General features: G+C 46.7%; 11 protein-coding genes across 11 annotated transcripts; 4 read left to right on the top strand and 7 right to left on the bottom strand.

The window, feature by feature from the left end:
• Window positions 1-365: 365 nt before the first annotated feature.
• Window positions 366-2,336, bottom strand: F4817DRAFT_325716 (microtubule-associated protein). The gene is made up of 3 exons (XM_049301805.1): window positions 1,636-2,336; window positions 1,221-1,438; window positions 366-1,137 (listed from the first exon to the last, which is right to left on the bottom strand). The coding sequence occupies exons 1-3, from the start codon at window positions 1,723-1,725 to the stop codon at window positions 1,086-1,088; spliced, it is 360 nt and encodes a 119-aa protein (XP_049163027.1). The 5' UTR covers window positions 1,726-2,336; the 3' UTR covers window positions 366-1,085.
• Window positions 2,337-2,982: 646 nt separating this feature from the next.
• Window positions 2,983-5,045, bottom strand: F4817DRAFT_356241 (WD40 repeat-like protein; the record flags this gene model as incomplete). Its single annotated transcript, XM_049305767.1, has 5 exons — window positions 2,983-3,171; window positions 3,250-3,878; window positions 3,924-4,330; window positions 4,377-4,419; window positions 4,472-5,045. The coding sequence occupies 5 exons, from the start codon at window positions 5,043-5,045 to the stop codon at window positions 2,983-2,985; spliced, it is 1,842 nt and encodes a 613-aa protein (XP_049163026.1).
• A 500-nt stretch (window positions 5,046-5,545) lies between these two features.
• On the top strand, window positions 5,546-7,371 carry F4817DRAFT_366817 (protein prenylyltransferase; the record flags this gene model as incomplete). The annotated part of the gene is made up of 3 exons (XM_049307037.1): window positions 5,546-5,838; window positions 6,045-6,138; window positions 6,169-7,371. The coding sequence occupies exons 1-3, from the start codon at window positions 5,801-5,803 to the stop codon at window positions 7,369-7,371; spliced, it is 1,335 nt and encodes a 444-aa protein (XP_049163025.1). The 5' UTR covers window positions 5,546-5,800.
• A 75-nt stretch (window positions 7,372-7,446) lies between these two features.
• On the bottom strand, window positions 7,447-9,082 carry F4817DRAFT_356239 (phosphoglycerate mutase-like protein; the record flags this gene model as incomplete). Its single annotated transcript, XM_049305766.1, has 3 exons — window positions 7,447-7,749; window positions 7,816-8,760; window positions 8,816-9,082. 3 exons carry the CDS (start codon window positions 9,080-9,082, stop codon window positions 7,447-7,449), a joined length of 1,515 nt encoding a protein of 504 aa, XP_049163024.1.
• Window positions 9,083-9,716: 634 nt separating this feature from the next.
• On the bottom strand, window positions 9,717-10,672 carry F4817DRAFT_325700 (NUDIX hydrolase domain-like protein). Its single transcript, XM_049301804.1, has one exon. It carries the CDS (start codon window positions 10,561-10,563, stop codon window positions 9,808-9,810), a length of 756 nt encoding a protein of 251 aa, XP_049163023.1. The 5' UTR covers window positions 10,564-10,672; the 3' UTR covers window positions 9,717-9,807.
• An 853-nt stretch (window positions 10,673-11,525) lies between these two features.
• F4817DRAFT_366815 (uncharacterized protein) lies at window positions 11,526-12,949 on the top strand (the record flags this gene model as incomplete). Its single annotated transcript, XM_049307036.1, has 5 exons — window positions 11,526-11,828; window positions 11,905-12,121; window positions 12,195-12,438; window positions 12,494-12,557; window positions 12,617-12,949. 5 exons carry the CDS (start codon window positions 11,526-11,528, stop codon window positions 12,947-12,949), a joined length of 1,161 nt encoding a protein of 386 aa, XP_049163022.1.
• Window positions 12,950-13,645: 696 nt separating this feature from the next.
• F4817DRAFT_366814 (uracil phosphoribosyltransferase-domain-containing protein) lies at window positions 13,646-15,724 on the bottom strand (the record flags this gene model as incomplete). The annotated part of the gene is made up of 1 exon (XM_049307035.1): window positions 13,646-15,724. One exon carries the CDS (start codon window positions 15,722-15,724, stop codon window positions 13,646-13,648), a length of 2,079 nt encoding a protein of 692 aa, XP_049163021.1.
• Window positions 15,725-16,448: 724 nt separating this feature from the next.
• Window positions 16,449-17,501, top strand: F4817DRAFT_325698 (uncharacterized protein). Its single transcript, XM_049301803.1, has 2 exons — window positions 16,449-17,156; window positions 17,219-17,501. Exon 1 carries the CDS (start codon window positions 16,623-16,625, stop codon window positions 17,082-17,084), a length of 462 nt encoding a protein of 153 aa, XP_049163020.1. The 5' UTR covers window positions 16,449-16,622; the 3' UTR covers window positions 17,085-17,156; window positions 17,219-17,501.
• A 324-nt stretch (window positions 17,502-17,825) lies between these two features.
• On the bottom strand, window positions 17,826-18,982 carry F4817DRAFT_325697 (uncharacterized protein). The gene has a single exon (XM_049301802.1). It carries the CDS (start codon window positions 18,856-18,858, stop codon window positions 18,166-18,168), a length of 693 nt encoding a protein of 230 aa, XP_049163019.1. The 5' UTR covers window positions 18,859-18,982; the 3' UTR covers window positions 17,826-18,165.
• Window positions 18,983-19,192: 210 nt separating this feature from the next.
• F4817DRAFT_366812 (uncharacterized protein) lies at window positions 19,193-20,193 on the bottom strand (the record flags this gene model as incomplete). Its single annotated transcript, XM_049307034.1, has 2 exons — window positions 19,193-19,913; window positions 19,968-20,193. The coding sequence occupies 2 exons, from the start codon at window positions 20,191-20,193 to the stop codon at window positions 19,585-19,587; spliced, it is 555 nt and encodes a 184-aa protein (XP_049163018.1). The 3' UTR covers window positions 19,193-19,584.
• Window positions 20,194-20,247: 54 nt separating this feature from the next.
• Window positions 20,248-24,757, top strand: F4817DRAFT_312112 (uncharacterized protein; the record flags this gene model as incomplete). The annotated part of the gene is made up of 7 exons (XM_049300090.1): window positions 20,248-20,542; window positions 21,171-21,663; window positions 21,717-22,563; window positions 22,647-22,786; window positions 22,848-23,020; window positions 23,085-23,681; window positions 23,907-24,757. The coding sequence occupies 7 exons, from the start codon at window positions 20,248-20,250 to the stop codon at window positions 24,755-24,757; spliced, it is 3,396 nt and encodes a 1,131-aa protein (XP_049163017.1).
• Window positions 24,758-24,894: the final 137 nt, after the last annotated feature.

The raw sequence follows: 24,894 nt of genomic DNA, 5'->3' as shown, positions 1-24,894 counted from the left end.
TTTCCTCGAAGCACCTTTTTAGGTCACCTATCTTTTTTGCATTGCTTCATTGATAGGGAATGTTTTCCCATTCACTCCTCGTAAACTTATTGAAAGATATATGGCGCGCAAAGCTTTAGGTACTTGGTCTTTAAACCCCGCCCCTTATTTCCTATGTACGGCGTGGAAGGAGGAGGGTTAGACAAGAGGAACTAATATTTTTGAAATGTAAGTTGATTAATAAGTGAAATGATATATGTAGCCAGTATCGTTGCAAGATCAATATTTTGCTCGGATAGTGGTATGGAAATGTCTATCTTGTCATGAATTTCAGGGGTTATTACGCCGATATTTTACAGAAAATATATTAACCAAGGTTATTTAAGACAGAATAAGAGAAGGGACTGATATTAGTATAGTTCCTTCTAGAGTCCTCGTGATCATAGATCGGGAGGCACGATACTGCTAAATCCCACGACTCTAATATAGAAAGCGCAAGTATTTACTTTTACGGATGACACGGCGGCAAGCTTTTTTCGTAGCTGTCTACATAATCTGGCAACATGTGATTGAAGCGTGGCTATTAGAGATATCCAAGTATATAAAATATCGGTTAGGACCTATTATATCTTATTTAACTTGTTTCAACAAAATGAAGCTAGAGTTTATTCAAACGCTTTAAACAATAAGGAACCATATATGACAGGACCGTGCCCAGAGGGAGGCCTGCGAAGCTATGCACAGAGTAGGTTATCTAAGAAAGCGTCTGTTAGAGAACGCAAGCGGTGTACCGTGGTCCGATGCTTTGACGGATTTGATAGCAAATGCTCGTTTATGCAAGTCACCCTAGGCTCTGCATAGGATGGATTGATGGACAGGCCACACTGATATTGATTATATGAAATCAAAAAGGGTGCATCTAATTGTCATCTACACACTTGGGAACGCGATGTGACTAGGCAGACAGACGCAACCCCTATCAGTCATCCGTCGTAACTATTCCTGTCCCTATCCATAATTCATCACCACTAATAATCACATCGTTGTTGTCCAGCCAGAGATAAACCGTTAACGCCGTTGGGGGGAAATCTGAGAAAGTGTACGTCTTAAGCGGCGTCGCCGAAAGTGTTCTCGCCTGAGTAAGTTATGTAGAGGAATCTGTAAAAGAAGGTTGGTTAATTAGCAAGTCATCACCATGGAGACATGAAGAACTGGAGAACAGCGGTCAGAGGTAAACGCACCCGTCTTCATCCTTGTGCTCCTCGTAAATGCTACTCATGAGAGCAGCGGTCGGAGGGAGGACCTCATCGACGAAGATGAAGATGGCCTTCTCCGGGGACAGCTTAATGCGCTTTCGGATTACGTAGACAAACTGGCCTACGGTAAGATCGGCGGGTACGAGATACTTCTTCTTGTCGATGGTTGCGATGTCTGATTTCTCGACCTTCTCGCAAATAACCTATTCGTAGAAATACTCGTTAGATTCTGGGAGTTTGGAAATCGAAGAGCGGACAAAGCGGTGAGATGGCGAGTGCGGGACGCTAGAGGGGAAAGAATGACGACAGAAGCTACGAAGGCGACCAGACGAGAGGGTTGAATAGATAAAAACGACAAGAGAGTTACGCATATAGGAAGATGAAGGAAATGAATACATACTGGAATGCGGTCGGCATATTTCTGGCGGATGCGCTCGGCTTCGGCCTTGCGCTTCTCAAAGGGGTGCTCGTCCTTAAACTTGGATCGCATCTTGACAGTGTCGTTTGTTGGTGATAATGGGACGGTCTATTGGGAGACGAGTAAGAAGAACGGCGGGCGTATTAAAATAAGAAAAGATGAATTAGAAAAATAGAAGATGGCAGACAGTAGAAGATGATTCCGTTTCAGTGCCTTTGTTTGATGGAGATGGAGATGAAGATGATGATGATGGATGGTTCTGGTTTGGTAAAGGTGTTGAAGTTTAGGTTAAAGGTTGGAGAGGCACGAGTTTGGTTTGCGGTGGGGGGGAAGGAGTCGTGCTAAATCCAAGGCAACCTTTCCGGTCGCAGCACCGCAAGTAGCACTGTAGCAGCTCAGAGCCCAGGTGATTTGGGTTTGATGACCAAATTTATAATGTACCTTATGGCAAAGCAACTCAAATGACTTGGACTGAGCCACTGATGTACTGATGCACTGATACAGTCACCGATAAGCCTAGTGTAATGTCTACTATCTATATGTACCTAACAGGCAGAGGCAGGTACACTACCAGGTATGGAGAGTAAGGCTGCCGGGGCGGTTTATTAGTGCGCGGATGTCCACTGTATTACATTTGTATAGGCAGTTAGGTATTGGCGGGCAGGCGGGGCAGGAAGTAAGCGGGGCAAGTCTATGGGTATTACATACATAGCGACCGGTGACTGGATGAGCAATTAGTAAAGCGTGACCGAGCCAAAATAGGGTTAGTTAGATCTGCCTCATAAAGTTGAACCAGTCTTCCTGTGGTGGTGGTGGTCAAAGCTTCCAATTAATAACACTTATTTGTGTACCTACATATGTATCTAGGCAGGCACATGTACATATTCGCACTTACAACTACCGATTCCGTCACGACGTGCTATCACTTGATCGCTACTTCATAATAAAAAGAAGGCACGCTTTCGACAGGTCCCGAACCTTTGAGCTCTGATGAAGCATAATGGAATGACGTCGAAAGAACGGAGCATACATAGGTAATTATTCATTGTTCGTGGCTGGTTACCATGACTAATCCGATGGGCATCCTTATTGCTCCTTATCGCATTAGATATGTAGACCTCCTTTTACCTCGGAATTAATGGTGAAGATCCGATTGTTGGCATCAAGCTTCTCATGTATCTTATAGTCACCGACGCTATCGAGTACGAAAGCTCGAACCACATTCGTTAGTCGACGGGTATGGGCTATTTTAATACTACATGGCCTGCTTTCTTAATTTATCACGAACCAAGTTACATTGTGCATGGTCCTCCCCCTTTTTCGCCCTGCTCAGCGAATCACTTCGCCCTCCTTGTCGATGCCTTCCTCCATCTCTAAGATATCGCTCCTAGCTAGAACACCGCTGCCGAGCGTAGTCGCCTTGCGGGATGCTGCCCATACCTCATGAAATTTGACGCTCTCGTCGCTGCTCGCTACCACGATACAGCCCTCTTCGGCAGTGCGACTCCTTAGTCTCTCCTTTGTACGGTATGTATCGCTCGGACCGCCTGGGTATGCTATGGCATACAATGCACGGTGTTCTCCCTCCTATGGTACGGCAGCTACCTGTCGACAGTCTGGCCAGCTGAACACGGCGATGCGGTACGGGTGGTCGGGTTGCGCGTACCCAAAGGTTGCTGCAATCTCCCGCCGAGTCTTGCTCCATATGAGAGAAGTAACCTGAGCCGCAACCGAGATAGTAGCGAGTGCGGCGCCAGAGTTTGCGTGGTAAAAGTGAATACATTTGTCATTAGATCCTCCACCAGTAGCAATCAACCCTTGACGCCACGGGCAGAATGCGATAGCTTTAACAGCCGCCCCGTGATGCCATCGGTGTTTCTCAGAGCCCGCCGGAAAATATTTCAAGGGCGACAATGGATCGGGGCTGCCAGACGTAAATTCGGGTAATGAAAATGGAGCACCGTCTCCAGGGTTAAGGGTTTGTGACGAAGCAGATTGTACTTCGCTACTAGGCGTGTCAGCTATTGACAGTTTCGAAAAGCCCAAGTTCAGGTCACGCTCCGCATCTGTGAGACTGTCAATAGCGAAGAGGCAACACAGATTGTCGTTCCCTCCTGTGGCGAACTGCTCGCCATCAGGAGACCAGGCGAGACCACATATTTGCTGGGAATGAACTTTAATACGAGCAAGTAGAGTCATCGTACCGCGCCAATTTTCCCGAGCTACTTCCTAGGGTTCGGGCCATTCAACCGCGTAGTAATAGACGTCGCCCAGGTCGTCGCCTACGAGGAGGTCTTCCGTATTGACTAGGACTCCGGGATTGCGCTTGTTTCGAGAAGGTCGTGGGGTAGAGGTAGGACGCCAGGAGAGGCAGGCTATGGGTGCGGGATGATACGTCTCGAAGCGAGGGAGCAGGCTGTCGAAAAGTGATACCAAGGAGAGCAATCCGCTTGATCGGCCAAAGGCGAGGATTGACTTGCCGCCCTTCTCGGACGAGAATGCCACCGAAGTTAGCCACGAACCGTCCTTGAGTCCCGCATTTAAAAGCGTGACGCCTGAAGCTTCTGACCACCCATAGAGCAGATTGCCTAAGCCAACAGCCAACGTATTACACGTGCGAGAATATGCCATCACCGAGCAATAAAAGTCGTCACGAAGGCCCGGGGCATCGAGGACCCTGGTAGATGTCAACAGCTGCATTGCTAAGGGAGAAACTTACGCACTTGAACGGGGCATTAGGGAGACACCGCTCCTCCCTCTGAATTTCTACGGCCGTGTTAGTCTCACTGAACTGTTGAGAGGTATGGGGTCTGCGTACTGGGCACGTAATAGTCGTTGCTCCACTCGCTTCCCGTCCATGTCGTCTTGGCTTCTCGCAGTAGTAGTCTCTCTTTATGCTTACAGCGAGGAAACGTTGAGTATCCGTCAAAGACTAAAATCCGTTGGATTCGATCTATCTTTAGCGCTAGAGCGAGTCTACCTTCGTGTTTCTCTTGCTCATCTTCAGATTTGGGTCGCGTATCTGAAAACGCGGTGGCATATAAGCGGGCATTCGTGCCAGAGCTCACCCTCCGCCCGCGTCCGTCGTCGACGCCTCCAGGGGCTAAGCCGCCTACAGACCAGACGGCACCGTTGCTGACTTGTCGTGGTTCTAGGCTGTGTAGCCCTAAGACGGTGCCGACACGCCGCTGGTTACCGTCGGATCGAGACGCCTGTCGGACAGAAAGGGGAGAATATCTCTTCGGCGTGAAGCAAAAGACGTCCGAGGCATCATTTTCCGTACGATGAATCCGCTCTAATGGTGATAGCTCATTGACTTGCTTGGCGGCTCGAAAGCGATCTTGAAGGGGCACATACGATGGTACAAACCGGTCCGGTGACGTGATAGGCATGTTGTGGAAAAGAAAGAATAATGAAAGCTACTGATACCATCGCTTAGGTCGAGAGAGAAGAATAAATTAGGGATTGACGGATTTCGCGAAGTTGATATGCGAGCCAGGTGCCCACCAGAGGTTTACAAGCGTTCCTCCATTGTTCGAAGAAGTGAGGGAAGGAATGAAGAGGCTCATGTAAGAGAAGGAAGACTACCTACATATGAGGCATTCAGGGAAACTGTTTCCATTTTGAGGAATGCTAATTGAAGTCATATGAAACCTTAGGTTATGATACTGATGGGCTTATGCTGGCAACTACCTCCCTAGACAACTTGGAAGACATGTAGAACCTGCTGTTTTATAATTACCAGCTTTTTCGTAATTCCCAAGACTCGTCCAGCTGGTAGTTTGTCATCTATCTTCAAAAGGAAATCGTATGAGATGACGATAGCTTTTTAGTCGTCTGGGTGTTAGTAATGGTATGAAAAGTATGATGAAGAGTTAAACTGTATCGTAGAATAACCTCTTCAATTATTTATATGAACATGGTCTCTTCATATTCTAACAATTCGTATTTGACAAATTCGGCACTTATACCTAGATTTGAGTTGTGCTGAAGCTCTTGGGACGATAAGCCAGAAGACAGGCATAATAAAACGGGTAACTACCTGTATGGTTTCTTTTAGTTTCACCCAAGTGAACATAATGAACAAAATTAGGGACTTGACCATAGAGAATCTATTGATTTCACTGTAACCTATGAATTTATAAATATGAGGATAAGAAAGGAGATGAGCGAGGAAAGAGACATGTTTGTTTTACACTGTTATAAGTTAATGAAGCTTACCTAAGGAATTATTGCCCCACTATCATCATACCTTGCGTATTATCATATAGACTTCCCTTTATCCTTCATCTTATCGACGGCATTTCGTCAACTTACTCCTACTCCTACATAATACTGATACATTAGATAAATATTTGTAGTATAACAAGTTGGAGTCATATGCGAATTAGGTATACTACTTACTATCTGTCTTCGTCTAATAACCCCGCTGGAAAAGAAGCTTCGACATGGATAGCGTGCGTTTACTCGAAAGAGAGACATGGTGTGTGGCATAGCTGACGAGTCGTAAGATAGCACGGCGCAGCTCGCACCGCCCGAACTGCACGAACCGAAGAACAGCGCCGGCAGGATCTCGATAGGATTAGCAAGTATCGTGATCTCGAGGATTCCATCCGCGTCCAAGCCTCGGCTAACAATTACGATTCCGCCTTATTCCAGCTTACCTCTAAACTACTCCGTCTGAACCCTGAATACTACACAATATGGAACGTCCGTCGGCGTTGTCTAATCTCTGGATTATTCTCCGCACCCTCGGGTGGGTCATCGCCCTCGAAGGCGTCACTGAATACTTCTCAGAACGACACTACGAATCCGTCTTCAGACTACTCCTCTCATTCGTCCTCGGATGCGACCCCGCTACACCGAGACTCCCCGACAACTGGGAAGAGTGGTATTATAGTTGATGACAAGCGAAGAGAAGACGTCGAGGCTGATGTCAACACATTACAATCCGAGCTTGCATTCACCATTCCTTTGCTCCTAGAATACCCCAAGTGCTACTGGATATGGAAGTACCGTAAGTGGCTTCTCGAGCAAGCCATCGTACGACTCCCCGCGACGGCTGCGCGCAATATCTGGGAGGCCGAACTTGCCCTGGCGTCTAAGATGCTGACCAAGGATCGCCGCAACTTTCACGCATGGGGCTACAGGAGGAACGTGGTGGCTGCACTCGAGAGTCCTTCGCTAGATGGCAAGAGCATGGTCGAGATCGAGTTTGCCTACACCACAAGAATGATTAATGTTGATCTATCTAACTTCTCGGCCTGGCACACCCGAAGCCAGCTGATATTACGTTTGCTTGACGAACGCGGGGCCAACGAAGTCGAAAGGAGGGAATTCCTCGAAGCAGAACTTGATCTCGTCCGAGAAGCTCTCAATGTCGGGCCTGAAGATCAGAGCCTTTGGTATTACCACCAATACATGGTGTCGCAGATCGTCAACCGCGCCGACAAGCCGACTATAGCACCGGCTCTAACCGTAGCGGAGCGGGTGACCTACGTAAAGAAGGAGATTGATAATATCAAGGACTTGCTGGAAGACTATGAGGACGTGAAATGGATCTACGAGTCTTTACTAGAATATACAATCGCGCTGAAGGGTCTCGGAGAGCAGGTTGAAGATCCCGCAAAGTGGCTAGCAAAAGTCCGAGCCCTGGATCCAATGCGGGCGGGTAGATGGGATGATGTAGAGAAGCAGCTGGACGCTACTCAGCACTAAGTAGCCAACTATTGATGCTACTGCTACGTTCCCGATGCATGAGACAAGTTGTGCTTTTCCCCTCTCGATTTATCTCTAGACAGGCAATGTACCATTACACTTGCCTACGACCAAGCTGGCATCCGTCCCGACTAGCCCGTCGAAATAAGCCAGTAGGGCTTCTGCTGGCACCATATCTAGCAGGCCGAGGCTGGGGTTCGAGGATCTGAGTGGCTTGCCACTAAACAAAACCCTTACGAAAAACTTACCGCCATATGTCCCTCTTGATTGCCTCTTACCAGCTCCGACATTGGATTTTTTACTTGAGTTTTGGGATGCCGTCGCGTTTCCCCTTCCCTCGTACAGCTCAAACACTACCTCACTACCCATTCCAGGCCACTGGGAATATTCCGCGTCAGCAATCCCCTATCTAGGTTTGTAACAAGATAACGCAAAGCAACTTACCACCATGACATCGATTTGTAGTATACTTAGCAACCGACTTACAGACCCGTCGTGCGCTATATTGTGGAAGTAGATGGGCCTACCCTCGCCAGCCATCACATCTCGTAGGTGTTTACTCAGTTCCGCAATCCAGACGCCGTACGTAGTAGCAGACGCGGCAAGCGAAGCGCGGGCATCGCGGTATATCTGCGAATATTCCCACTGCCCCATGCGATACACGGTATCAGCCGTCGCCTGGTCAAGGCATGTGGACGAGTTCATGCCATCTTCTAGCTTGCATGGCAGCGGTTTGGCGTGGCACTGTCGCGCGGAGAGGTTGTCGAAGTAGTGGTCGAAACTCGCGTGGAAGCCGGAGTCGCTCGGGGACACCCCGGATATGTTATCTAACTTGCTAAACAAATCTGTAGCGGCCTCTAGATGGTGTTCCCAAGCCGTGTTAGAGGAGGACCTGATCGTGTTGAATAGATTGCTGCCTACTCCGCAACTATATTGCGGTTCGAGGCTGTCGACTCCGGCCCCCTGAATACTTAGCGGTACGGCCTCGGTCGTTCCCCACATCCCGTTGATCAACATGCCGGCGACCTGACTGGTGATTACGTTTTGAGTCACACGATACGTCACGCTGGCTCTCCAGTCTTCGTCTTTTCCGGGGAGAAATCTGAGCAGGTCGTGGTAGACCTCGTAAAGGTCTCGACCGTGGATCCAGGAGTCGTCGAGCCCCGCAGAAGTTATCTGGGGGAATTGGCAAGTTCCGATCCAGCCTGAGGGCGTAAAGGGGTTTGTTGGTGATATATAGCCCTTCCAATAAACTTCAGCGGGCCGTTTGCTGTTGCTCCCGAAGGGGCTGCCGTAGTAATAGAGTCCTTGGTCGTCGCAGTCCCAACGGTAAGATTCTACCGGGAAAGCATTACTCGCGTATGGAGTTCGCTCGTGGTGTCGTTGGATCTAGCTGGGCTTAGTTGCTTGCCATAGGATAACATGGTAGAAGCTTCAGACTAACTATTTCGACGTATCTAAGCTTATACTCACTTGCCGGTTTAACATACTCTGTCTTCCGAACATGCGGCATGTTGCACCAGTTATACGTCCCATACTGCGCATCTGGCGTCTCCGAGGTGTTGAATATAAACCCGTAGACCCCTTCGCCGCGTAAAGCGGTAGTTAAGCTGTTTATAGACGTGTTGCTTGGAGGGTACCATCCCAAATCGACTTTTTGCGCGGTAGTAACTGTCGCTATAGACCACAGAATCGAGAACCACGATTTCATGGTGGTGGCTGGACGGGTTTCCGTCAATTTGGAGTAGTGCAATGCGACGATTAGTGTAGCGTAGATGGAAATGAAAATTAATGCAAGACTGATCCCTTGCTGTTGGGATGGCATAGCTATTTTAAGTACTTGATATGTAGATGTAGGTCCTTGTCGGCGTCAAAATGCGACTCTACTTGATCCCCCCCACGTGGTAGCGACTGTCGAGATTCATCTGCAGACAAGGGTTTGTTTACCTAGCGTGTGCTATTTTGGAATCCCATTACCGCATAGGATTAGCGAATTTACATGTCCTTCATGAGGAAAGTCGGGTATTAAGAAAGGAGTTTACATATATAGTATTCCCGAAAGTATCGCTTTGACAGAGCTTCATTTGATGACTTCACTATATGTAGTGGTAGTACCTACGTATGTATGTATAGCAGGACTGGGGCGCACACGTTCTCGCAAGGACTAAGCTGACTGGTTGGGAACGTTTTGAATAAGTTGGAGATTAGATTTACTTGTTACCTATAAATTTACCTGCATGTCAGGGATATGATAGGTACCTCTTTAGGTTACTGGATTATGGCGTTTTTATTTACTGTTAGATAGGTATTTACTTACCTGAAGATTCCCAAGGTACGTCAACTTATAAGTGTAATTCTCTTATTATAACGCTATAGTAAGCTATGATACGCCAAGGTCTCTCTTCCATACATATGTATATATGTATTAACAGACCATCAAAAGTACTTCTGCGTCTGCGCAAAGTGCATCCCCGCCGCAAAATGGAACAGCTTGGCCGCGACGATCGTGCGCTCGGCCTTGGAATACTCGACCAGACGGTCGTACAGCTCGCTTAGAGGCACGACCACGCGCTGGATGTGCTCGCCGTCCTCGAGGCGCTGCTCGGGCGGCTGCTCCTCGTCGCCCTCGCGCAGCTGCACCTCCACCATGGCCATCTGCATGTTGGCGTCGCTCATGCCCGGGTCGGCCGCCTGCACGGGGCTGATGCTGAGCAGCCGGCAGTCGTAGCCCGTCTCCTCTTTGAACTCGCGCACGGCGGCCTGCTCGGCCGTCTCCTCGGCGTCGATCAGGCCCGCCGGCCATTCGACCGTGTACGCGTCCAGCGGCGGCCGGTACTGGATCACGAGCATGGTGGATGCGGGCCGCGACGGGTGCAGTAGGATGTTGCCCATGGCGACGGCGTCTACGCCCGCCTTGCCCCGCGTCTTGCGCGTCGCTACCTCCCACGTGCGCTGCTTGCCGACCTGGTCTGTGTAGTCGATTCTCTTGAGAGTCACCCATTTTGCCTGTTCGGTGGGCAGTTCTGAAATTTTGGTGATGACTGGTTCTTGGGTCTTGTGCGACATCTTGAATGGCGAGGGGGGTTTATAGTATGCTAAGGAGCGAGTGGCTGAGAACGGGCGCGATGTCGTTGTCGCAAGACGTTGAGTTTGAGTAGTCCAGCTTTTGAGCAGGTGGGCTTTTCTTCCCATGGAGTTTTGGACTCACTGGTGATCCTGTTGGATGATTATTGGAATTGCGAAGATGAAATTGTGTAATGGTGGATTAGATCGTTTATATGTAGAAATGCAAACAATATGTAGGTAGGTAATTATCCTGCCGCTTGGAGTATTACGTCATTGTTTAGATAATTAAGCATACGGCGCAATCAAATAGTTATTAACGCAAGTTAACAATTATATAGGTAATCTTTAACCCCCTTTTTTCGGGGAAATATTTATTAAGTATTACTAGCAAGATAGACAAAGTTTGAATCTGTATTTAATATTATATTATTGTTGTTATAGGCACAGAATGTAGAGTAAAAAGCGAGTAATATAGATCAAAGCAGTCTAGGGGCTGGCTATTATTTGACTGGCCACTGAAATACCAACCCAAGTCGGCGTAGCAGATATCATTTTAATAGTAATAAAGAAAGTATGGTATAATTCTATAACACTCGTTGATCTCGTTAATATCGTGGTAATCTGCTGAAGGGTTATTCTAATAGTCCTAGCTTTGGTGTTTAGCAGATGTACATTCGAATTGAACAACGTTAAAGCTCAAAACCACATAGCTACGCCAAATCACTTCGTTAATGGGCTTGAATTGTTATTATCCAGTATACCCTAGCTGTTTACGAGTATATTATCTTTTCTAGATTGCCAAAAACTGGCAATATGTATCGTAGTCTTTGTTTTTGACCAACCCCTATCTTACTATCTCATTCAAGACTTATTAACAAACACCACGGTCTTTGGCCAGCGGATATATTGCATGGATACCAATCCGGAGTGTCTTTATTTGTACACCATGCAGGCCTCTATACCTTTTTGATAGTCAAAGCCTTTGTTATGTTATGAAGACAAAGCAGTGAAGAATCGACTCGTGTATATGGTCACTATGAGGAAACGAGGTAAGACCCAGTCGCATTTTCTCAGTCGAGAATTCAATCATGTCAGGGTCGAGCGGGAACCAGATGTCATGGTTCAGCGAAGGGGGTGCTGAAGCAGTCGCAGGACGAATAAAAGCCTTTTTCGATCGTAGCGATAGGTTCCAATGGGAAGGCACAATTGGTTCAGGGGCTAACGGTTCTGTATATAAGGTTAAACACCACAGCGAAAGTGGTCTATGGACATTCGCAGTTAAGATCTGCCATATAGATGTCGATCTTGACGGGAATAAATCATACGACGAAGATGACGAGGATGAAGGAGACGAAGTGTTGCAGCTTGCTAACGAAAAGCAATGGCTGGAGGTGCGTGTATTTTAATTCGAGCGTCTTTTAAATCCACTGTCTCAACTTAGGTATATGCTCACGATTTACAATATAGAGGTTGCGCAACTGCCATCATATTATTCAATCGTTTGACGTAAACGATGATCCGCTTAGACAGACGCCAGACGATCTCACACCGCACCGGATGCGGACTTGGATATTCACAGAGTTTATTGAGAATGGCCCATTAACGCTGTTAGTCGAAAGACATACCGAACTATATGGAGGAGAACTATTTCCCTGCCGTCTACTATGGAGATTTTTCATGTGTCGTAAGTTTAGCTAGCCACCGAGGGCTGAAATTGGTCTTCTACGTTATCGAACTAACCCTGGAACGGTGTTTAGTTATTAGATTCTGTCTGGAAATGGCGTATTGTGGTGCTCAACAAGATGGCCGAGTAAATCTAGCTACAGCTACTCTAGAAAGTCTCCGGGAGTTCCCTATTGGGTTTCTGGCCCATAAAGATTTGTCAAGGAGTAATATTGCTGTTGGAGGTCTCTTGCCTGAACTTCAACACCCTGAACATGATATGAACCCGATCTTGAAGTTACTGGATTTTGGAACGGCGGCGGTAATGGACCCCAGCGAGTGAGTACTAAATACTAGCCCCTGTCAGTTATAATCTGCTTAACCATACATTTAGCCCTCGTTCGCTTGATGATTTTGATCGTACGGGCCCCCAAAGAAATATTAACGATATCGGCGAGGTAAGATAGGGCGTTCCTACGAATTATACCCCATATAAGTGGCTAAAACTCTGAAATAGGTCATGCAATATCTTGTGCTACAAGAAGATGAAATGATGAACGAAACAGCAACAGTAACCATTGGCGCCGAAACCTTTGAGACCTTTGCCGGTAGCTTACACGCAGCCCGCGACGATTTAATAGGTCGTGGCGTCGATACTCAGCTTATAGATCTTATATACTGTTGTCGAGTAGTAGACCGAGAGAGACAGCCTGGACTCATCGACCTGGCAATAGCCGTTCGCAACTGGGTTTCTCATAGGGGCGATTACGGTGTCGAACGAGAAACAGACGGGGCAATACAGCAGAGGATAGCTAATTTAATGTACAATGCTGAGACTGGGTACGCTTAAGAGGTCTCAAAGTGACGATGACGATGACGACGACGATAATCCGGACCCTGATGAGTATAGAGCAGAATCTCTCACGAGTGACGAGGGTCATTCAAATATGGAGAGTCGGTATTTAACCGCCAGCATTTTGAAAAAAAGGTTTATATATAGAGTTAGTAGCATTTTAACAGCATTAGACAGCAAGAACTGTGGAAATTGACACCGTTCCTACCTAATCTATAGCCTCATATTCTGTAGCGTAAGAAAATACAATGCTATTCTTTATTTTCTATACCGCCTCAAACTTGATGTCTTTAATAGATTTATCATGGCCGCTTCTTAATAATCTAAATTATACCGTCACTTGATCAGCCGAGCCCAACGAGAGCACCCCCATCCTCTTTCTTCGTTGCTTTAATTCTTGACGTAGCCCCTGTTAGGGAACAAGTGAGTTAGGGGTAGATTCAGGGGTAGATCTACTAGGATTGGGTATATAAGAGGCTCGCAGCGCCCTCGAAAGAGGATAGAAGAGCGGGCGTTAGGTAATAGTTCAATTCAACTATCCTAATATTCACTCCATGCATGACATTAGTTAATGCTTCTATCTGATAGCCCCCCTGTTTGAACCATCCGAGTGAATGAGTTTCGGACCTCTTCTGTCCCCGTGGATGACTTTATGAACTCGGAACAAACTGTATAATTACAAGCTCTAGAAGTCTATCTCGAAAGATGCGTCGTGTTGAAGAGACGATTCCCTGTATCAGTACCGCCGCTTCCGGTGTACTTGTTTTCCGAAACGCGCAGGGCTATGAGCTCTAGTCCTGCTTCGCGAGCATACTCTGATACTTGACCGCCCGGAGTGATCGACTTCTTCTGAACGACCCCGGCGATTACTACAACGCGGACTTCACCGTTTAGATTTCGCACGTGTTGTGCAAATTCCACTATCGTGCCGCCGTTATTGATAACTGAGTCAACTAATATCACGTTGCGGATATTGTGAAGATGGCCAGCCTTGATGTCGTCTGGGCGGCTTGCGTGAACGAATCGGGCGAGGGGGATGGCTCGACTAACACCAAAAGCCATGGCTTCGCCGCCACGCATCAACGGGACGATTAGGGTGTCTTCCTCGTGGCAAAGTCGATGGCCGCTTGTCTTATTGCCCTGGACGTGATCTATGGAGTACTCTTCAACGCCAACAAGCTCTGATAAGAATTCAATTGCCAAGTACCACCCAGCGTTTTGATGAGCTTCTCTAAGGTTGTGACCAGCAATCATTGCATCGCGCATAGGTGTCATTAATAGTTTGGCAGACCGCTTCTCTGTGGCGTGTATTAGACGGAGCTCGCGGCTGTTATTGTTCAAGGGGCCGGAGAAGAGGGAATCAATAAACTTTGAGTCGTAAAAGTCTACCAGGGGGAGTTTTCCGGTATCTAGTCGTGGTGGGACATTTCTGGGCAACAGAGCTTGGTAAGCTTCAAGGCCGTTATCAATAGCCTCTAGCAAAGCTGTATCCATGGACTTGCTTCTCGATATCTCTTCGCCAACTATAACGACAGCTTTATCCGCTTGACTGAGCATCGCCAAATCTAGCGGGCTATCCCCAAAGGCCCAAGTATGGAGTCCATAGGTTGATTGGAGGCGGCGAACTAGGGAAGCCTTGACCTCTGGGGTGACGACAAAGCCATCTGCAATACGTCCTCCGCCAATAACCTTCACTGTTTCGGACAGACCTGCTCTTCGGAGGATCTTATCCCATATATGTCGTAGTCCACATGTAACAACTAAAGCCCCGACATGATCATGCTCCTTTACCCTTTGCAAGAGTGAAATAAATTCGGGCCGTAGAGTTACCGATGCTGCTACTTCTTCACAGAGAAGGTCAAACGTATCATCAATAAAGCTCTCCTCGTATAGCAGAACAGCTTGCCGAAAGGCCGAGTAGGAATATCCCAATCTGCTACTGAATATTTTCTTTAGTGCTGCATCATTTGGTATCTCTGGCTGATGCCTTGAAGCCACTTCCCAAAACAACTTTCCAGTATCCTCTGCAACTAGTGTTTTATCGGCGTCCAGTACAAGCATTGTATGCAGTTGGTGTGTGCCATTCGCAAGGGTTCTGTCCAGCTTGTCTACGGCGCGGGAAAGATTCACATCTTTTGTGTGGTGCTGGAAGTCTCGTATCAATGTCGAGATCTGGAAGAGTGACCATCTCTTCGGGGATATTGATGAAAATAAAATGTTATTGTCGTAGCAGAGTTGACGTAGCTGAATCTTCTCGGCTTCTTGCCATTTGCATAAGTGTTCGACGGAAACTAATGGGCGAGCCCTCTCAGTGTCGTCTAACCGATATCTTGAAATAAGTTCGGGGTCGATATTCAAGTAGAGAATGTGCGTGTACACTTCCAAATCATTCTTCGTACACACTATGCGTCCAGTTTCTTCACCCTCTTCCCAGAACATGAAGTGCCCCACAACAACTCCGACACGTCCTGTCACGGAGCAGCTCTGTGCAATGTGGTCGATAGCAAGCTTACGATGATGATCTTTTTCGGACTCTTCTAATTTCTTAAAAGCGCTAAGGCCTCCTGGAACAAGAGAACTGATCACCTCGGAGCCCTCGTAGAATTCAAAAGTTTCTGCGTTGAGCTCTTGTTTTAGTTCTTTGAGCAAATACGACTTTCCACATCCTGGTACTCCGTATAGGCCAATGATCACCGGCTTCGGTAATGATGAGACTGGAGTCTGAGGCCCCGATGGCCGGCTAGTCTCAGGATTAGCGGACGAAGTTGACATGGTGAGAATTTCTTAATATCTGAAGCTATATCAAGGGGCTCCAGGTAGAAGTGATATGGCTAATGAAGTCTTTGGTATTTTCCCACTGCGTATAAAAGAGGGATATAAATAAAGGCCTAAGATATTCGCAGTTGTAGCTCGGAGCAAATATATGTGTTATTATCCCACATAACCCTAGATCTGTCTGCGGGTATGTGCGTATCCCCGTCAATCTTGTAGCCTTTGCCTATAGGGCTCCTAAGACATCAAGGTTTTACCAATATCTTGTTACGATCATGTATTTACTCACATTTATCAACTAATTTTTCTTGTCCAGGACAGCAGATGAAGTATAGCTATCCAGTGTCTAACCCTTTTCATTACTTAGATAAAACACAGGCTTTCTTCCGTATAGTAGCTACCCGAGAACTCCTGGGACCCCTAGATAATGGATCTGGTTAGATTCATAGTTCTTGGGCGACAATACAGTTATATTCCCACTGTTCAATCAAAGAAGACGCTGCGGAATCGTGCAGATGCCGTACGTATGTTCCCGAAGTATTCTCCCGAATGGTGGCGTAAATATTAAATTAGACGCCATCTTGAGGGACAAGATGATCTGCGATTTAGATGCTTTTCCTTGTGCGACCTAGACATTTTGTCCAATCACTTTCTGTTCACTTTCAACCACAATGAATTTAATAAATTTGTAGAAAAAACTGTCACTCATGAATAAAGGCGAACAGTGTGCGCAAACACACCCGCTTCTACACTTATACACCAGGTGGTCTATGCCAAACGCGTGAATCATTAAGGATTCCCAAGTCGCCACTTGACCTCGTTTCTAACCACTACATATTCTTTAACCAAACAATCTTCAATATCCAAGCTTCAACCTTTGATCACCTAAAAGGCAAACATGGCTCGCACAATTGCCAAGAAACTTCTACACCAGTGGCACAAACTGCTCGGCCTACCGCGTCAATCGCCGCTATCATGGCACCGGGACCGCTTGCGCGAAGAGCTCCAGGAACGCCGAGATGCCAGCACACCCTTGGAGAAGCTCAGCGAGACTGCAGACGTATTCTTCTCGATCAGCCGCGCTAAGTACGATGGCTTTCCCGTCCGGACGCTTCCTCGCTTTTCCGTCAGCCACATCCTCGTGTATGCGTACATGCTGGCCAAATTCACATCTCGTTGGGCGTTCTATCGGGTGGCTGCTTTCCTCTGCGGAGCTCCCAATCACGACATAGTGCGCGAGGTTGTGAATCCGTCCAAGGATAATAAGCTGGACGAAGTTGCTTCCCGTCATCATATCGATCAGGGCAAGTTCAGGCGCATTGGACGCCGACTACGACGAGTTTGGCCTCTGTTCCCGTAGTGGCCTTATTGATGCATGCAACTATCTATGCACGCCGCAGCTAATTAGAAAGATCTATAGATGCGATTCAAGGTAAATTCCCCCTCTAGATAAACCATGTCGCCGGATTTACTTGTCTAACACTCGACTTTCAGGGGCAGGTCATGACAGGTTAGACTTGCTGGGCTATGGGGCAAGTGTACATTGTCTTTGGCCTTATGAAATCCAACTCAATTCCTTCTGTAAGCTGATTCAATCAGTTTGGTAATAAGCTCGTGGAGTTTATCTTGAACGAAAGATACTTTATACGGGAGGGGAGAATACCTATAATTCATAATGACCAAGGGCTGGACAACCTGTTCTATTATTACACTCGAATCTATTAAACAGCTGCTACAAGATAGATTATAGATTAATATATTCTCGGTCTAAGATGAAGATATCCTTCTGTGTGAATATGGAGGATGCAAGAAGACTCAATCACTGACAGACGTTACTCGTGAAATAATAATTTTGACGGACCTAATGACCCCCATTTTTGGTTGCTTTCGTGGTTAGGAAAATGACTGGACGAGATGTAAATGTTTCTTCCCCTATCTTAATTATGACATCAATAGAGTCATTTTAGGGGGGATATAATGCAGCTGTGCATTTCTGGGTGAGTTAGATCAGCCCCTGAAAAGGAACAAATTCAATGGGAATGGAGGGTTTGGGATTTTTGGAACGGGTTTAAAAGATGAGATAGAGCATAGGACAAACACGGTGGGTAAAATATGAGGTTCTACTTCTCTGCTGATTGAGTCCACTTCCTGGCAAACAAACCCCTTAACCTAGGTTTGTAGCCTATTTAGAAGTAAGGAGTCAAAACTATTATAAATGAAATGACTTGAACCACTTTATTAAAAGCTCGGTTCCAGAAGTAGAGGTAGAATTTGGTAAGATTAATTTCAAGCAAACTCTGTCATAGTACCAAACCAACTCTGTCTTCGGTATATCAGCACGTTCCAACTAATTCACGAGAAAAGGGGAAGAAAATGTATTGTTCTCAATTTGCGTTGAAATTCATATTTCTATTATGAGCTGAGCGTATGTAATAGTTATATTAAATGAAATTGACATGGCCGAAGAAAGGCGTCATGTGAAAATTCGACTCGTTAGTCGGACTCCACGCGCCAAGTAACTGGTCCGGGAACGTATCCGGCGATACGACAGTGCGGAAGAAGTTCATCCTCCACGATGTCCCCTTCGCCTGTCCGTCGTCAACGTTGAAGAGTCCGAGCGGGATCTTGGCCGCCGAAACCCAGGTTTGCGCTTCCTTGTCCAGCGTCGTCTCGGCTGTCAGGCCGTCGACCACCGGCTGGGTCAAGAAAGAAGTGTCCATCGGAGCGCCGGCCGCGCGCACCTTAGACCTGTTGTAGATCCAGGCCTGGAAAGTGACGTTGTTCGGGCTGACTTCGAACTCCAGGTAAGTCTGCGGGTCGTTGGTCCCGTGGTAGATGAAACCCTCCATTACTTCGTACGCCCAGATAGCGTCATTGGTTGTCTGGCTTTCGTTGAAATAATAGTTTATCTCCTCGAATGCGGTGAAAGTTGCGTGGATTGAAGTATCATCGTAGCAGATATCGACCCGGGTCTTTGGGAAGCTGGCCTTATCAGGCACAGACTTGTTGTATTGAACAGTGCCCTTCCCAACGGAACATGCCGGCGCCTCTAGCGATGGCACGCTGGCGCACACGGCACTGGCTACCGTAAGTAGAGACCCTACGCACAACTTCATGCTGAACGAACGACCCATTGCGACAAGTTTTAATCTGGAAATGTCGATTTAGAGAGGAAGACGAGGTCGTATGTAGCTGACGAAGTTGAAGAATACGAACGTGAGCCTCATCGTGGGATGACCTGGTATTTGTTTTCCAAGATAAAGGGTCTCGTGCAAGGGACGTTGGCGACTAATTTCCCCATATAGGCATAATTAACATCCTTCAAGGAGGATTGCGCAGGCATTGTAACGTAGTACTACAGCTAAACGAGCGGCCTAACCTGGTCCAGAGCATTCCTTGGTTGCTTGGCATCGAATCACTACGTTGGCGGAACCTGTCAATTAGACCTTGTTCCAACATAGGACTGTCATATGTACTGTGTATCTCATAAAGTGTCTAAGGCGTAGGTACCGGTATTGTAAAACTCACTTATACGGATGCTGCGAGATTCTATTTTCATACCAGAGTTAAGCTTATTTTAGTACATAAGGCTATTGGCATAGAAGGAAAGGAGGTATGGGGTAGTATAGGTAATGGCCCGAGCTTTACCTACTTGATAGTTACCTACCTACCCGGCCTACATACATGACAAACGCCACCGAGGCTTCTGTTTAACTCTCCATTTTGATAAGATACCTAGGTTCCAGAGAGAGCTGAAGGCAAGGGCCGTGCCGATTTGCCAGCCTATAGATGAAAGGAATTGGTCACCACCAACTAAGCAAACCGAGATGAGTAGCATTTTCGGTTTAACAAGCTGAAGTCTACCCCTTGGTTTGTCGTGCGAGATACTCATGCCACACCTTACCCAGGTCAGCAGGCATGATAGGAGCGAACAGTTTCGCCCCGGCGACTACGTGATTCATAAAGAGAATAGAGTCGTCGTGTACAGGAGCCATCGTGTGGTAAAGTCGATAAGGCGTTCGTGGTTCATACTTATGGTAGTGCTTTGGCGGATTTCTGAGCATGACGAACAGCCTGAGGACCTGTTCGTCTGCCCTGCCGACGAGCTTCTCCCACTTCGCAGTTACCTCTTGGGCATCCTCATCTTTGAGGTGGGCAGTCTGATAATCGATTTGCGGTAAGCGTCTACCTAAAAGCCAACTTCTATCACACGTAGTATGCTAAGAATCGGAAGCACTCGCACCAAATAGCAGTGCTTTCATCGCCGGGCGCGCCGTCACGGGCACTGGCTGCGCTGGCACCCTTGCAGGATGCTTTATCATCATTTCTCTATCTTCGAGACCGCGAATAAGACCGGCGATGACGAGTTCACTGTCTGCCACTTTTGCCGTCGCCTCGGTAGTAGGACCGTTGATTGGAGGCGCGTTTACGCAGAACGTGACTTGGCGCTGGTGGTAAGAGAATCTCATCGTATCGCTTCATACGTACGTAGGTATGCACAGGCAGTCTTTCAAATCGAGCTTATGAAGGCGCTCCGCCAACTCGCCCCTGGTATTAATCCACTGGTAGTTTTGTCCGCGGGTGCAAATAGTGAAGCAATTTCGAGTTTTCCTAGAGCGAGCCAGGGAGGTATTGTGCAGGGTTACAGCAGCGCATTGCAGTCTACGTTCGCGATTGGTATTCCATTCGCCGGCGTGGCGCTGTTGGTTAGTTTCTTTATGCCGTGGTTCAGATACTATGATGCGTCCCAGAAGCCAACCGCCGAAACAGCGTTGACTCAATCGGAAAAAGGTGATGTGATGGAGGGTGGAAAGGGTGGTTGGTGTTCATAAGGAATACCCAGGTCGATGAATATGGCGTCCGGTTCTTATCATCAGCGTCTCATTACCTCGCAGATCCACACACGAAGCTAAAGAGACACTGAACTGGAAAAGGGTTTGATCTAACTATTCGTGCTATTTTGTTTTTTGTGTGCAAAAGGCTAACGATCTCATAGCTCCTTTCGAGCACTAGTCCTTGGTATCGAGCAACCTAAACACCATCGCATAGGCCACATTACCTTAGGGACTTAATATACATACTTCTCTCCTACCTGTTACTTGAGAGTGTGTGGGAAATACTTCGTGTCCTCATTATAAAAAGTTGGTATATTAGGAATCAAGGACACGGTTATGGCCGGTTTCGTCAAGGGGGCGCACAGCCGACCGTAGAAGCAGGCTCTCTATTACGATGCAGTAGCGCTGTCAGGCATTTTTATCAGAGCCTTCGTTGATAGGTACCTAGGTTAGGTACTTTACTCAGCCAAACGTTACACGGCATATTTTAAAAAAGCTCTAATAGGCCGTAGAATCAGCAATAGGTAAGTGCCCAATAAGCCCTAAACCATACGGTAGGGTGGCTTAGATTATAATACTTAAAGGAGGGCTCCTCTGTCTGATTTTACCAGAGGCCCTTTTCCTTCATTTTGGACTCTCCCCTATCCTCCAGGGCGCATCCATATCAATGGATCCCTTTTCTATCGCGACTGGCGTTGCCGGTCTCGTTTCGCTTGGCCTGACAGTCTCAGGCGGACTAATTCAATATTGTAGAGACTATAAGTCCCAAGATACAGACCTCGTTAAATTGACGCAACACGCCCAAGAGCTTGAATCATTACTCGGCCTTATTGAGAGTCGAACTACTGGGTCACGGAGTCCTAATGGGGATATCACTACTTCATTGCAAAACTGCCAAGATGCTTGCGACGCCTGCCTACGAGATTTTAAACGGCTGAATGCTAAGTACACCGGCTTGAAGCCTGGCCAGACCTTCAAAGGACGTGGCCGGAAACTCCTTCACGATTTGAAATATCCATTTGACAAAGGGAAGTTTGATGATTGTCGGTCTCAGCTTCAAGAGTTCAATGCCAGGTTACTCGGGTACTTGCAATTAGTTAACCTGTAAGTCCCGGACTCGCATCTAACCTTCTTTACTAATTTGTTTTGTTATGGAGCGACCTTACTCGAGACATGAGGTGCACTATGATTCTCGAATTTGCGCAAGTTACTACAGCTGTCGACTCCGCAGCTAGACAACTTCAATCTTCTATCTCAAATGTCAACAATGCGGTGACCAGCACGATACGTGATCGCGTCGACCAGCTAGAAGATTCATTCCAACGAAGCCTTCAGAAGACCGAGAGCAATATGATAAATTCCATGACAGTTGGTCTACGTTGTCTGCCCGATAACTTTGGAGAGAAGCAAGAAAGGAAGATGTCAGTTATTACTCATCAACTAGAACAGCTTCTCCAGATAGTGCAAACCCAGAATACGGCACAGACAACAAATACCTCAGTCGAAAGCCGAATAACATTGGATATACACAGCACAAACAATACTTGCCAAGATAGAAGCACTATGAAGACATCATCTTCAGTAATGTCTGGAAGAGCTATTCTCTGCGATTGCCCAAAAGCGCGGCACGGGTACTCAAGTACGCGACATCGAAAAGATTGCCTATATTCGTTTACCAATAAGAAGAAACGGACTTTCTCTACGAAGTTTCAAGCTTTCCGACACCAAGTTATCTGGACATGGCAAGTCGAATACTCTCCACTGGCGTGGGCTCGAAGTTGGCAAATACACCGCAATCTCACGCTTCGAGCCACTGTACCAGACAGCGCTCCTGCGTTTACGATCGCGTCAGAAATAAGATCCAATATTGTCTTCGAAGAGATAGTCACCCTACAAGAATTAGGAAGCGCCCTCCAAGATTACTTAGTTAAACTTCAACAAATATTTACAAACGGCAAGGGGTGGCCGACGGATGTGAATGAATCTGGACGGAACTTGATGCATGTACGTCGAACCAATCGACTGCCATGATGATACTCGCTAGATCTTACTATGGATGACCTACTTACTACAATTTGAAAGCTTAGGAGACTCTACACTTGATTTATTGGTATCTTGGTCGGTTGGAATTAACAAGAGACGAAGAACTCCCAACTGTCATCTTACAGTTCATAAACACTTTGGTTCTTATGGGAGTGCCGATCAATGATGTTGACAGAAATGGGCGGTAAGATTCACCGGTTTTAAAGGTGTAAAGGACCTCAGGACACCAACTAACGATACCCTAGTACACCTCTACGAATGACGATATCATGTGCTACCTGTTTCAATAATAAGGCCTTACCCATACAGGCCCACCTGATCAATAAGTTAATAGATATGGAAGCTACGGTTGGCGAAAGCTACAAACCCAATGATATCCTTAACTCATTAGCCTTGAATAGCCCTGGCCTATTTTATAGTAAGGCCCTTAGACCATCCCCGTTTTATATTACGCGATACTCATTACCATCAACCTACCGTAGACTTTAGTTGCACTGAATTCTTATATGAAGTGCTGCTTCGCTCAGAATCTAGCTTCGTTCGCCTCCGTGCCGACCCTTCTCTGATATTCGAGCGCACCAGGGATGGCCAAACAGCATTCCACCTGGCCGCCAACTGGCCTAAAGGCATCTCGACTCTGATCGAATCTGCGGGCTGGGCGATAAAATCTATAATCAATGCCGAAGATAAATCCGGATATACCGCTCTAGAATACGCAATACAAATAGGTGAACCAGGTTCCGTTCGACTATTACTTGATGCTGGGGCGATTATTACAGGGCGTGTAATCGTTTTCCTTCAAGGTAGAGATGATCAAGTACGGGGGGTGCTGCAGATCGTAATCCCATATCTCGTACAACGACAAAACGGATTGTTGAAGCTTGCACTACAAAACCTTCCAGCCGAGCTGATCGACAAGCTTAGATTGAAGGAAGATGAAATCCTTGACTTTGACGACAAAGCATTCGATGTTGCCGAAGCTCTCAGGCAACAACAAGTCCCAATACCCGACATCTACCACATCCCAAAATTCAGCCCCGTCTACCATCTGCTCCCTAACGCTACCTTTATTGTCATGAGTAGCCCTTGGTTAATAACCACTGCAGAGTGACAGGTAACTAGCTGAAGAATAGCTTGAATATATTTGTTGTTGTTGTTAACGCTTGCTTCTTCTAAAATCTATAAGGGAACCAAAGTTCCCTTATATATAACCTAACCAATGACTAGCTGGTAGATAGCTCCAAACTAAGTCTTAAAACCTTTATCCTGCACCTATCGTAATCCTTGTCATCTGACATTTATAGCCCAGATGTTATTCGACGCCGGATTTCACAGGACAAATACAGCTTTTGCCGGATATACCCCACTAATGACCATAGATTACTTCTCCCAGAATGATTTCGCTTCCTATTTAGAGCTGGTCTGCTGGTTCGAAGATCACGGCGCTGACCTCCATACGCCAATTCCTATCTCTGGGCGTTATACCTTCGCATCTAATCCAGAAGGACTAGCTCCATTTCACCCAACTATGCATAAAATATTGCATGGGCTAGGTCAAATAGCATTCGATTCAATAAATATGAATACGAAATTGTCCACGAAAATTCTGACTCGATTCGCAAAGGTACTTCAAGACGAATACGCAGATCCTTGTCGTTGCTATTGCACTCTTAGCGGGTGCACTTCGGCTTCAAAGTACGCGCATGGGTTTGAAGATTGCGACGAGTTTTCCGCTCTAGAAGTGTCAAATTGGCTAAAAATAGCCGAGCGAGGAACGATTGGCGATAATCAAAATACAGTAGTGTTAAGCTTGCTCCGCGTCATGACATTTGACAAACTTAGTATGAAGCATACCTGCTGTAGCTACGAAAAGTATGACAGCTTCCAAGAATCCATTGAGCAAGGGTTGCTCATTCTCATGGAGCCAGAAGATATTGAAGAAATACGACAGGAAGACCGATATCTAGCAGAACAGTTGGACTCTTTAATGGGGGAGTTTGAGGAAGAACTACAAGAGATGGATGTGCCATTAAGTAGGTTTATAGAGGAATACTGGTGTCCTAGGATGGATGAGGTGAGGGAGGAGCGTGATGAGTTGTCGGCTGGGGCGTTGCATGCTATAGAGGAGATCGGTGTCGTGTTAAATAAATCTTGAGGGCGTTCTAGGCTGGTTGTCGTGGTGTCCTAGTCTCTTTATTCTATTATTTATCTCTCCATTAAGGTATAGCATAGGATCTTCCTCGTAACATACTCATAAGCGGCGATGGTTATAAAGTACGCTCTAGCTATATA

Source organism: Daldinia loculata (assembly GCF_022478755.1).
Source record: "Daldinia loculata strain CBS 113971 unplaced genomic scaffold F4817scaffold_4, whole genome shotgun sequence".
Lineage (NCBI taxonomy): Eukaryota > Fungi > Ascomycota > Sordariomycetes > Xylariales > Hypoxylaceae > Daldinia > Daldinia loculata.
Note: the sequence above shows the minus strand (reverse complement) of the source record. Positions and strands in the feature narration are given on the sequence as shown.

What these genes read in the sequence shown, in the direction of transcription:
- F4817DRAFT_325716 (XM_049301805.1), bottom strand. Translation starts at nt 1,725, where the DNA reads ATGCGATCCAAGTTTAAGGACGAGCACCCCTTTGAGAAGCGCAAGGCC. An exon ending in AATATGCCGACCGCATTCCA is followed by an intron (nt 1,439 to 1,635) that starts GTATGTATTCAT and finishes TTCTACGAATAG; the next exon opens with GTTATTTGCGAGAAGGTCGA. An exon ending in GAGCACAAGGATGAAGACGG is followed by an intron (nt 1,138 to 1,220) that starts GTGCGTTTACCT and finishes CTTCTTTTACAG; the next exon opens with ATTCCTCTACATAACTTACT.
- F4817DRAFT_325700 (XM_049301804.1), bottom strand. Translation starts at nt 10,563, where the DNA reads ATGGGAAGAAAAGCCCACCTGCTCAAAAGCTGGACTACTCAAACTCAA.
- F4817DRAFT_325698 (XM_049301803.1), top strand. Translation starts at nt 16,623, where the DNA reads ATGGCTCGCACAATTGCCAAGAAACTTCTACACCAGTGGCACAAACTG.
- F4817DRAFT_325697 (XM_049301802.1), bottom strand. Translation starts at nt 18,858, where the DNA reads ATGGGTCGTTCGTTCAGCATGAAGTTGTGCGTAGGGTCTCTACTTACG.